Source organism: Dendrobates tinctorius, unplaced genomic scaffold (assembly GCF_039654945.1).
Source record: "Dendrobates tinctorius isolate UK_male_01 unplaced genomic scaffold, ASM3965494v1 ptg000107l, whole genome shotgun sequence".
Taxonomy (NCBI): domain Eukaryota; kingdom Metazoa; phylum Chordata; class Amphibia; order Anura; family Dendrobatidae; genus Dendrobates; species Dendrobates tinctorius.
The window spans coordinates 8,423,559-8,436,428 of record NW_027361775.1 but is presented as its reverse complement, the minus strand read 5'-3'; the positions used below and the strand labels follow the sequence as shown (position 1 = coordinate 8,436,428).

Sequence of the window (12,870 nt, the reverse complement as noted above, 5' to 3'; positions counted from 1 at the left end):
AGTAGGCATCAACTAAACCTCTCTCACCTGACCTGAGTTTTGGTGTGGCATGACAACATTTTGGCTGGCAACCATACAATGCTCTGTGCATATTGTACACATGTTCTGTTCTAATTAACCAGACCAATGCACAATACCCCCCATGGGTGTCTTCTATTCTGCTCAGCTCTGTTAATGTGTGATTGCCAATGTCATGCTGATTGACAGCTAGCTCCCCATTGCATAACTGCGGGGAGCCAGTTGTCAATCACCATAATGCCGGCAGTAACACCCCGTCCACAGAGCCACCTGGAAGACAAAGAGCTGCTCTGTTGACATTAAGCATCAGAATTGCTGCAGGAGCGGTCGGTGATTGCTCAAACCCGGAGCCAGGCAGAACAGGCAGGAAATTAGCGACTACCTTCCTGAATTTTTTTTCTCACTTGGTTAAGATCTAATAGACCGGGAAACGGACATTCAGGACTTACAAGGCATGCGGGGGCGGGGGGAGACGGACTACGGCCGTCCAGGACCTGTTGAAGCGAGCACTCGCGAAACGGCTGTAGTCCGCCTTCCCCCACATGCCTTGTAAATCCCGAATGTCCGTTTCCTGGTCTACAGCACTTATGGCGAATTAAAAAATGTTGGATAATTTTTCAAGTTGGTGAGTGCTGCATCTCTCTTTTTATTCATCTTCATATTTAAGCTGTTTTCACGCTGACCACCATATAACAGCAGGAACCCACCGCTGAGTTCAGTGTATTGTGATCCGGCGTCTGATGAAGTGGTGATTTAATACCCTAGCTGCCATTCATTTTTTCTCTTTGTGTGAATTAAGAACTAATAGTCCTGCATGACCCTTTTAAGGTTCTCATACACTGTAAAATAACTATCTGTAGCCCCCCATACACATTGACACTTGGTTCTGCAGAAGGTTCATATATTTTCGAAAAGGGGGTTAAGGGAAGTAGGCTGTTGCCAGACTTCTCTGGAGATGGCTTTTTTTCGGAGAACAAAATTCAACGTGCCCAAGCCTTCGCTTCTTTGTCAATATCTTTAAGGGAGAGAGCTAAGATAGATGTCTGACTTTGCTGTAATGCTAAGACCTGCAACAATTAGAAAAAAAAGGGATTTTTTTTATCCTATTTAGAATGGAGTGGCATTGTGTATGCCCTAAGACTGGGCTTAAAAGTTTGTCTGCAGCCATTTAATAGGGTGTTTAGACAAGCAGAATGCACTTTGGATGGCTACAGAATGATCAGTAATTAGACCAGTCTATGCTTATAATTTTTCAAGGCAGCACAGGTGTCACAGCTTTACTGCAACAGTGAGGAGCCAAAGAACAAAATCCACTGATGCATATCAATATATCCTAATTAGCCAAAAATGCCTCTCAAAGGACAACAACAATAACATTGGAAACACCAAACAATCATCAATCCTACAGGAAAACACCGAGCACGGATATCCAAAATTATTTAAAAAAATGATTTATTAAACCAAGTAAAAATCACATATAGTAGACAGACTCAGATAAACAAAGCGTAATACAAAAAGCTCATGTGTGATAGGACTACAAGAACCGCACTGTAGTAACAGTGTAGGCAGAGCCAGCAAACCTCAATAAATTGTTTTGCTCAAAAAGAGTGTAAACCTAGCAATGTGAACAAAGTGCTTAGTGCACATAAGGTGCAAAAAGGAAAAGGATTGGGTAGTAATCTCCATAAATAGCTCAGTGGTCAATATGACAAACCCAGTCCTAGTTCAAAGAAACAAAACCAGAGGTATGCAGGTCTTACCCATAATCAGGCTGTCAGTGTGTGCGTCCTGTGGCAGCCCCAACGCGCGTTTCGCGTGGGCTTCCTCGGGGGGCTGTGCCTGTGTGTCTTAAACTAGGGTCTCTTATATTAATGGACCACCTGCTTATAATCAGCGCCATTACCGGCGCATGCGTACCGCGTCACCGGCCTGTCTCATGCACTTCCTCCGGCCGCTCAAATGACCCGGGGGAATTAGGGAAATCCCTTGTGATGTCAATAACCCACCGCGTCACTGTATCAGCAGGAGGAGGAAGCACAGCACGGAGACCACCGCACTAGGCATGCGCACACGCTGCAAGCGGCCATATTCACTGCGGGCAAAAATATACAGTGCTGCAAAAAAAGGTTGTGAAAAGTGGGTGTGCTTAAAAGTGAATGCAAAATACAAATTGATCAAAAAAGTGATGTGAAAATACTATGGATATTAGTACATAAGATATTATATATAATCAAATGATACAGCTATAAATTCTGGATGAATCATTGGAAAAAGGAATCATCAATAAAAAATTATATGATGGTTTGGTGGTTAAGAATCCCGTGATCCCCACCTTCTACTTACTCCCCAAGGTCCACAAAGACGCCATTAATCCTCCAGGAAGTCCTATTGTCTCTGGCATGGGAGGGCTATGTGATCCTATTTTTAAATTTATAGATTATTACCTGAAATCACAGGTCGAAACCTTTCCCTCCTATGTCAGAGACAGTACAGACGTTCTGAGGCGTTTGGATGGACTGGTTTTGGAGCCCGATATGCTACTAGTCACGGTGGATGCAGAGGCATTGTATACCTCCATCTGCCATGATGATGGTTTGGAGGCTGCAACATTCTTTTTGGAATCCAGAGATGTGGAGATGAGAGGCCTGGTGTTGGGGCTTTTGTGATTCATACTCACACAGAATTTTTTTTACTTTTAAGGACCGGTACTACCTCCAGAGTCGGGGCACTGCCATGGGGGCGGCCTGTGCGCCTTCTTACGCAAACCTCTTTCTGGGTTTCTGGGAGAGGGATGTTTTTCAGGGGGGCGCGCAGTCTGCCCCCGATTCTGTGGTGGTATCGGTACATTGATATTTTCTTTATTTGGCAGGGTTCAGTGGAATTACTCCATGAATTCATGCGAGGTTTGAATTGCAACGGCCTCAACATCAGGCCCACATACAATTATCACCATAAAAATATTCCTTTTTTGGATATTCAATTGCTGGTCCAGGATGATGGCTCCATTCATACTGATGTTTACAGAATGGAGACCTCCGTTAATGCACTTCTCCATGCCTCATCCTCTCATACCACCTCCACAACTGGAGCGATCCCGATTGGGCAATATTTAAGGATGAGGAGAATATGCACTACGGAGGAGACTTTTGATAGGCAGTCTGTGGACCTTGGGGAGAGATTCCTTGCACGGGGATATAGTAAGAGGAGTATAAAACGTGGCTATACACGTGCGAGGAAGTCTAAAAGATGTGACTTATTGGCGAATAAGAAGTGTGTTAAGGCGGACGATTTTAAGATCAGGTTCATCTCCACGTATAACCATCAATGGGAGACTATGAGACGGATTTTGGGTAGACATTGGTCCATTTTAAAATCTGAACCTGCTTTATCTAAATGTCTCTCTGATGCCCCGCTTATGACTGCGAAAAGGAGTAAGAACCTTAGGGACATTTTAGTCCATAGTCACTATGTGACTAAGATACCTGACCGATTTGGAGCAGGAAAACGTAAATGGGGTTTTTACCCATGTGGGGATTGTTTAGCGTGCCGCAATCATGTACAGACTTTGTATTTCACTTCTGCTGATGGTCGGAGGAATTTCAACATTACAGACTACGGTACATTTCTTGTAGTACTACATTACACATACATCTAGCCAAATACACTACTAATCTGTTTTATGTTGGATTGACCTCACGGGAATTGAAAATACGTACTCGAGAACATGTCCAAGATATTCAGGTGGCCAATGAAGTGGAGGACATTTCCAGTTTAAAAACTATTCCACGTCACTTCAGACTTTACCACAAATGTAACCCCAAAGATCTTCAAGTGTGTGGAATAGATCGTGTGAGATGCGGGATTAGGGGTGGTGACACAAAACGTACCCTAGCACAACTTGAATGCCGATGGATAATAACATTGGGGACCATGAGTCCGTCTGGCCTAAATGAACAATTAAGCTTTGCCCCCTTTTTGTAGTTCTTTTTATACGTTTTCCCTGGTCTTAGATTTTAACCCTGTGTGTTTTTGTTTGTTTTTATTCAGCTATTATAGCTCATCTTGTTATTTCCATCATTGTCTGATGTCCAAGGTGTCTCCTATCTAATTTTTGGAAAATGTGAGCGGATTCAAAAATAGAATTTAAAAAGGAATTAAAGAAGGGGGAAAAAAGGAAAAAAGAGTAACTGTGAAGATATTGAAAATTGGAGTATCATCTGGAAATTATGGGATCATATATTTCATGAGATGTCTTCTATGTTATATTCATACACTCTTATCACATTCATTGTCTTCTAGAGAAGATTGTACACTTTTTTGCACAATATGCTGTATCACTTGAGATATATATATATATATATATATATATATATTTATTTTGAGGTAGCGCTGACACGTAAGTAGCACCAGGATTTTCATATACCATCACAGTCCATATGGTTTATTATTCAGCATAAACCAGCGTAAATCAACATACAAGTCATATTAGCATAGCGTTCATTGGATAGGCTAATCAGCCTCAGCGTTATCTCACCCGTCAGGGTTCCTTATGCGGCTTCACCATCGCATACGTTAGTTCCCTCCAGGGAGCTCTCAGGCACACATCGCCATTGCTCACACACAGCCGCTGCACAGGTCCCAGCATTCACCCATGTGACCTACCCTGGCCACCATGTATGGTCCGTAGCCACACCCACCGGGTCACATGGCTATGACCTCATCACAGGTCCTTCACATACTCACATAGCCTTTTACTATAGGTGTTATCAGACACACCCCTGGGTGGATTTGTAGGCAGCTAGAACCCGCCCATCTCTCCAGCTGCCTGAAGGCTTCTCCCTAACACATAGGCACGAAAGATCAGCTCTGCTGATCAGCACATAACCAAGCCTTCATCTCAAAGCCACCCACTTTGAGATACACAATGGCCACTCAGTATTCTGCCACTCATCCTCTCTCTTGGGACAACCACACAGCGCCCACTAGCGGACACAGTAGTAATTACACCACATACCCCGCCCCTCTGTTTAAACTTGTGGGGTTGAACACACAATCTTACACCAGGATCTCGAGACCGGGCACTCATTACACCTTGCGCCCCAGGTCGAGAGAACCGTCTCCATCTGTCATACGGCCTCATCTCTGCGTTAGGCCTCCCCCGCCTCCAGCGGTCAAAATATCATTGTCTTTGACCCTCCAGTCGCAGTCTGTCTGCGTCTTCAGACACTGTTTAGTCACCACCCTCCTAGAGTGCGCTTCGTCACCTGACCGTTCTCCCACTGACCGGCTCTCCCGGTTGGTACGGTCATCAGTCCTAATCGGCCCTACTGTCTGGCCTGAGTCTGACTCCTTCAGCGTCTCACAGGAACTACGGTCTCTCACCGTCATCCTGCCAGTCGATCTACCACTTGCTGACCCTCTTCGGCCATCTGCCCTGTCACTTCTTGGCGGAACTCTTCGGGTCCTTACATCTTGTTGGGTTGCAGGCGGCCGCCACCTGGTATTCCGTACTTCTTTATTAATTCACTGACGGTCCAGCCTCAACTGCTCAATTTCTTGCAGGTACCCCACTCGATACTCCACGAGCATCCGAAAGTCTCTCAGGCTCTCCATGGAGCCAACCACCATGATGGGAATTCTACCCACTTCACTGGATACCTGGTCTTCATCAGGAGGGATCCTCACCCTCACCACACCGGAGATATTCACAAGGTCTTGCATTACCTTCCCGGATCTTCCAATGATTCTCCCATTCAGAGCTTTGGGTACCACGTCTTTCCGCAAACCCAGCTGATCCATAGCCTCCCTGGCTAACTCCAGGCGTCGAGCAGCTTTCACATTACTCTGCCTGACCAACTGTTTGACGTGGAGACACTGCAAATGCATCTCTTTCAGGACAGCGACCCGGTTTGCTCTATCTTCTCTGGCGGATATTATCACCAACTGCCGCGTCTCAGGTGCCCAGTGCACCTCACACGCCTTGACTGCCTCTTTGAAAGCCTCATGTACACCTTCCTCCGCACAGGCATCTTGCATGTCTTCTGGAACGTCAATCACAGTCTTGAAGGACGTGGTCTTGCTTTCTTCCAGGCCAGGAGGCTCTGGCCTTACCACGGACACTTCCCTCACTACAGTTGACCCGACCGGGTAACTATCTTCTTCAGTTCTTAACTCATCAACTTCACACGATTGGATCACTTCATGACCCTTGGCCACTATGGCTACTGGCAGTTCTGTCTTATCACTCACGCTCACCCACGGTAAGTCTTCTTCCAATATCTCCCGCCGAAGACTGTTAACTACTCCTCTGAGTTCCTCCATCTCTTCCTTGAGGTTCTTGTTCACACTTTGCCAGGTGGACAGGTGACCTCTGAGCTCCAAGATCTCTTTCTTGAGCTCCTCGACCCTGTGCTCAGCCGTTTGTCTCAGGACTCTTTCTCGTTTGACACATTCATCCACCTCATCTCTGAGGGCCTTATTCAGTCCTTGCCACATTACCAAGTGGCCTTTGAGCTCAGAGACTTCTTTCTCTAGCCCTTCTATTATGTGCTCCCTTTCTTTCTCAGAGCCAAAGTCACCCCCAGAGATAAAGTCATCCCTCCAGTTACTCACTAACCGTGTGACTACTTCCGCCGTCTTATCCACCAGGTCAACGTCAGTTTTGTCACGAGTTTCAGTCAGCACAGCACTAGATTCTGTCCTAGTGGTGGCTACTGGCAAAAACACGTCACAGTCACACCACATTGTACGGTGAACCCCCAAGACACACTCTATCCGTGTGTCAGCTCCGCTCTTTTTGTTTACCACACCATTCTCATTCACACTGTGGTACCCTTCAGGTGACGTCAGGTCAGTAAATTCATCTGACGTAATTCTTTCTCTGGTCGCCCCTACGTCTGGCCTGTCCACGTTACGAAGCGTCAGCGTCTTCGTATTGGTTAGTCCAACAGTAGGAACGTCTCCACCCTCGTGGCATATATCATCAAACCTGACAAAGTCCCGGCCCCACTCCAAGGCATACACTAAGTCTGATGGTATACTGCCCCCTTGGCACTCACTGCCTCCAAGCCCCTCAAACATTATTCTGTCTACCGCATAGTTCACTGTGACCCCATGTGCACAGCAAACCTGGACCATTTTCTCGGTCAGACAGAAAGTGAGAGGAGTTCCTACCAGAGTCACCTGACTCTGAGTCCAACCGTCCAGAGATTCTTTCCCGGTGCAGCATCACAGTACACACTTGCGGCCAGTCATCACTCGGAAAGAATATCCCACACTCTGGAAATGACATACACGAACACTGCAGTTTCCCAGACATACCCAAGGAGCCAACCCGTGCTGCCATTTCCTCACACTCGGCCCCTTTCTGGACCACCACCCCAATTTGGGTCACCGCCCCCCTCTGGGACTCCACCCCCTTTTGGGCTACCACCCCGATTTGGGTCACCGCCCCCTTTTGGGCTACTACCCCAATTTGGGTCACCGCCCCCTTTTGGGACTCCACCCCTTTTCGGGATCTCCCCATGTCCGTTATACCGGTCTTCTCAGACCACAGTTCACACCACATAGTTTATGTCTCTCACGATACCAGACAAGTCCTTGCTGGCACCACCACAGCTCCTGCTGTCACCGATCACCGGCACCACCGGCTGCTGTTCACACACACAGCGGCTGTAGTCACTGCAGCTCCTGCTGCGCCGTCTTCGTGGACCCGCCGATCCACCGGAAGCCGCTTGTCAGCTTCGTAACCCCGAGTTACCGGAAGCCGCTTGTCACCTTCGTGGCCCCACTGAGCCACATCAAGCCGCTTGTCACCTTCTTGACTCCCACTGAGCCACATCAAGCCGCTTGTCACCTTCTTGACTCCCACTGAGCCACCGCAGGCTGAGTCGAGAAGAAAGAAGAAAAAAAACACACCACAAAAAAACTCACGTGTCCTGACTGTGTGCTATCCAGGACGCTCCTGTCTCCACCTGAGACCGTCCAACACACAGGGCGCATCGGGTGCGATTCAGGGGAGCGACCCTCCTCCCAGGGTCTCCCCACCACCGGCCTCACCAGGTCCAGGGGCTCGGCGTGTGCTCTTCAGGACATCTGTCTCCGCCTGAGACTGCCCAACACTCGTGCCTCACCAGGTCCAAGGTCACACCACGTGCTCCTGGGATCCGACTCTTGTCCCAGGGCTGACCCTCCAGGACCTTTCCTCACTGACCGCTCCAGGTACACTGTCTTCCTCACTGACCCAGGTCAGTACCACACGAACACCTGTCCGATACCTGTTTCTCCTGTGTTGCCCACACAGGTCCTCGGGTACCTCTTCTCCGCAGAGGCACCCTAGCAATTACCAGTCTCTTTCTCCTGGGGAAGCAGCCGCACTGGGCTCACCGATCCGGACAGTGCCTTACTCACTAGGCAGCCCCACGGTTTCCGGAACCACAGCCGGACAGTGGCTTCCCCACTTGCAGGTCATCACAGGCTCTGCTCACACGTGGCTGGTCAGCAGCACATCACACGGCTTCCATAACCGTCAGCCCTCCTGGCTCAGCGTTGCTCTTTGCCACCGAATTTTGCAGTCCTTATCCGTTGCTCACAGCAACAAGGCTAAAAAACTGCCCATAGCCTTCTCCACCAATTGTGAGGTAGCGCTGTCATGTAAGTAGGGGATTCTCGCTTGGCAGCCACAAAAATCACATCCGGCACCAGGATTTTCATATACCATCACAGTCCATATGGTTTATTGTTCAGCATAAACCAGCGTAATCAACATACAAGTCATATCAGCATAGCGTCCATTGGATAGGCTAATCGGCCTCAGCGTTATCTCATCCGTCAGGGTTCCTTATTCGGCTTCACCATCGCATATGTTAGTTCCCTCCAGGGAGCTCTCAGGCACAAATCGCCTTGCTCACACACAGCCGCTCCACAGGCTGTTAGTGAGGAGATCCTTCTCCTCACGGGACCTTCCAAACTGGACCAATCAGGTCCCAGCATTCACCCATGTGACCTACCCTGGCCACCATATATGGTCCGTTGCTACGCCCACCGGGTCACATGGCTATGACCTCATCACAGGTCCTTCACATACTCACATAGCCTTTTACTATAGGTGTTATCAGACACACCCCTGGGTGGATTTGTAGGCAGCTAGAACCCTCCCATCTCTCCAGCTGCCTGAAGGCTTCTCCCTAACACATAGGCACGAAAGATCAGCTCTGCTGATCAGCACATAACCAAGCCTTCATCTCAAAGCCACCCACTTTGAGATACACAACGGCCACTCATCCTCTCTCTTGGGACATCAACACAGCGCCCCCTAGCGGACTCAGTAGTAATATATATATATATATATATATATATATATATATATATATATATATATATATATATTTTCTTATGTACCAATATCCATAATATTTTCACAACACTTTTTTGATTATTTTGTATTTTGCATTCACTTTTACACTGTATTATTTGTATAGGCCTCATTATTTTAACCACACCCAGTTTTCACAACCTTTTTTGCAGCACTGTATATTGCATATACTTTCCCTGAGTTTTGCCCACAGTGAGTATGGCCGCTTGCACATGCCTAGTGCGGCGGTCTCCGTGCTGTGCTTCCTCCTCCTGCTGATACAGTGATGTGGTGGGTTATTGACGTCACAAGGGATTTCCCTCCTCCCCCCGGGTCATTTGAGCGGCCGGAGGAAGTGCATGAGAAGGGCCGGTGACGCGGTACACATGCGCCAGTAATGGCGCTGATTACAAGCAGGTGTTCCATTAATATAAGAGACCCTAGTTTAAGACACACAGGCACAGCCCCCCGAGGAAGCCCACGCGAAACGCGCGTCAGGGCTGCCACAGGACGCACACAGACAGCCTGATTATGGGTAAGACCTGCATACCTCTGGTTTTGTTTCTTTGAACTAGGACTGGGTTTGTCATATTGACTACTGAGCTATTTACGGAGATTACTACCCAATCCTATTCCTTTTTGCACCTTATATGCACTAAGCACTTTGTTCACATTGCTAGGTTTACACGCTTTTTGAGCAAAACAATTTATTGAGGTTTGCTGGCTCTGCCTACACTGTTACTACAGTGTGGTTCTTGTAGTCCTGTCACACATGAGCTTTTTGTATTACGCTTTGTTTATCTGAGTCTGTCTACTATACGTGATTTATACTTGGTTTAATAAATCATTTTTTAAAATAATTTTGGATATCAGTGCTCCGTGTTTTCCTGTAGGATTGATGAACAGTGAGGAGCCAGAAGACCACAGTATCTGCGCTGAAAAGAAGCACTTCATCTTCTTATTAAAATGTGTTAATTTCTTTGGGCAGGGGTTAATCTCCAGGAGCTAAGGCTCTCAGCTTTGCACTTGTAGCCACTCCCGTCTCCTATACTAACTGGCCCCTGACTAACACATCGTCAGGAAGCTTTTGCTGAATGGCTTTGGGGGAAACAGTTAGTGGGTTATTGGAGGAGGTGTTTGGTGGATTTATCGGTGACAGTTGCTTGGTTTTTGTGAGCGAGATAGTTCCCTTCCTTCTCCTACTGTGGTTTAACCCCATCCTCCACTCGCCAATGCATACCACTGTTATATGTGAGTGTATATTTGTATGTTTAGTATTTTCTGTTACCCATGTTTGTATTAGCTTGTGAGTCTGGTTGGTGTATCACAGTACACTACTACTCCCCTCGGTGGGGGAAGGGCACAGACTGATGGCAATTCAGGAGCTAAGGCAAGGTACGTGGCCCTGGCATCTTCACCCTCAGAAGTACCACGGGGAACAGGGCGAGCTAGGGCGCCCCCTAGCATTAGGGACAGGGAAGGCTATATAACACAAATCAGGCAAATTATACCATCTAGGCTGGTTACACATAGCAATCATTGTTGTATTGCGCTTACCGATCCTTCATCAGCTGGTAAAGATTTTCCTTCATGTATTCAAACACAAAATAGAGGTGATCATTTTCTCGAACGACTTCCTTCAGCTTAATAACATTGGCATGGTTTAGCTTCCTCAGAGACTAGAATACAGACACAGGTTACAACATAATAATCAATATATTTAAGATACTGGAGCGGAAAATTAAAAAATCAATCAATTTACAGCAGCTTTGACGAGCACCAACTTAGACATGTATGTTAAAAACAATAACTGCTAGTTTTTTTTTTTTTTTTTTTATAAAGAAACAAGAATAAAAAGGAAGTACACCCATTGGTTACCTTCAGCTCTCGAAGATTTATGCACTCATCCCAGGAGTAAAATTTTCTTTTCATTCTATTTGATAAAATTTGAAATAAAAAAAAAAAGAATTAAAATGTTAAATCTGAGAGACACATTTATTAAAGAAAGCAATAATACACACAAAAGGTGGGGGGAGGTGAGGATTTATCATTTCCATTGTGCCTGTTTCCGCACAAAAATGTCATACAATTTGCTGCAAAGTGTACTTACGCTAAAATATTGCAACGTTTCGCTCCTTTGTGCCAGCTGCAAAAGCCGCTGTTTTGTTCTGCCAAATGCCACAGTCTGGACACAAATTCTGGACCATTGGTTTCAGCACTTTAGTTAGGGGCAGAAGCAGCAAAGACACAAACCTGCATCCACAGCAAAGTGTGATAACTTCTGTCGGGTTGTTGTGATGCCATTTTCCTGCTGATTTTAGTAAACCAGAAGCAAAAGGTTGTCCACTATAAGGATGAAAATTGTACTTGACATTGTTTTAGCCCTTTATGTGTTAGTTTTCCACATTTGCTGGGCCAAATGTTTCGCATATTTTGTCTTGGGTAGTCGAATTTTGGCTAAATGCCAAATTTATCACCAGATGTCATGAAGCTTATTATTCTGAGAGTGAGAGTGAAGTCACGCAAAAGCCAAAAAGAGGCAGCTATGGAATTCAACTGCTCTCAGAGTCAAATGTCAGGAATAATAAAGAAAGAAGGTTATGGAACAGCTGACAAACCTAGAAGTGGACGACCATGAAAAACTTCCTCTAAGGTTGCTCATATTATTAAGTAAAAGGTCAGCATCTGATTCCATAAAAGTGCTGTACAGATTTTGCATGAAATGAACGAAGGATTTGGGGTCACCAATGGCTAAGAGCAGTAGGGTTGAATGCATGAGTTCCAGTCAAGAAGCCTTTCATCTCTGCAAAAAAACAGAAGGTCTAACTTGAGTTTGCCAAATAACACAGCCAATGGAAAGACACATTAGTCTAAGGTGTTGTGGTCAGATGAACCCAAGTTCAATATGTTTTGTAGTGATGGCAAGCAGTATATATACCGCCCAATAGGAAAAAGTAATGATGTAATCAACCAAACAGCTACAGTGAAACATGGTGGTGGCAATGTCATGGTTTGGGGCAGGTTTTCTGCATCCACCATTGGTCCTCTGCACAGAATTGATGGAAATATGAATGTTATAAGGATATACTGGAGAATGATATGCTGCCACATAGAAAAACGAAAGTAGGTAGGGGCTGGAAATTCCCGCAAGAAAATGATCCTAAGGACACATCCAACTTGGTAAAAAAAAAAAAGGTTAGCAAAGAAAAAAAAAAGAAAAATGTTCATCTGTTGCAATGGCCAAGCCAGTCACTTGGTTTAAACCCTATAGAGCACCTCTGGGATGAGTTGGGCGATGAGTTGGGGCCCGTACCCTTAGCAATAAAGATTAAATGTTTGCAGATTTGCCAATGGAATGGACCAAGATCCCTCAGGATGTCTTCAATACCCTAGTGGCTTCAATGTCCCGTCGGTGTGGTGCAGTAAATAAAGCAAGGGGAAAAACCCCTTCAAACATCCATCCAAGTGAAAAACACTGTACAGGAAGTAGGTGTTTCAGT

The 12,870-nt window shown here is 46.1% G+C and overlaps 1 protein-coding gene across 7 annotated transcripts in view; it reads right to left on the bottom strand.

Annotated features, from left to right (window-relative positions):
- Nucleotides 1–12,870, bottom strand: part of CILK1 (ciliogenesis associated kinase 1) — a 75,159-nt gene that overhangs the window by 41,151 nt on the left and 21,138 nt on the right. For all 7 annotated transcript variants that reach the window (XR_012234722.1, XM_073589157.1, XM_073589156.1 and 4 more), the window contains exons 3-4: nt 11,249–11,303; nt 10,928–11,049 (exon numbers count right to left, since the gene is read on the bottom strand). Coding sequence is in view for 6 of the 7 variants with exons in the window: in XM_073589157.1 (XP_073445258.1) it covers nt 10,928–11,049; nt 11,249–11,303 (177 nt within the window). In the remaining variant the exon portion in view is untranslated. The remainder of the gene's footprint in view (nt 1–10,927; nt 11,050–11,248; nt 11,304–12,870) is intronic.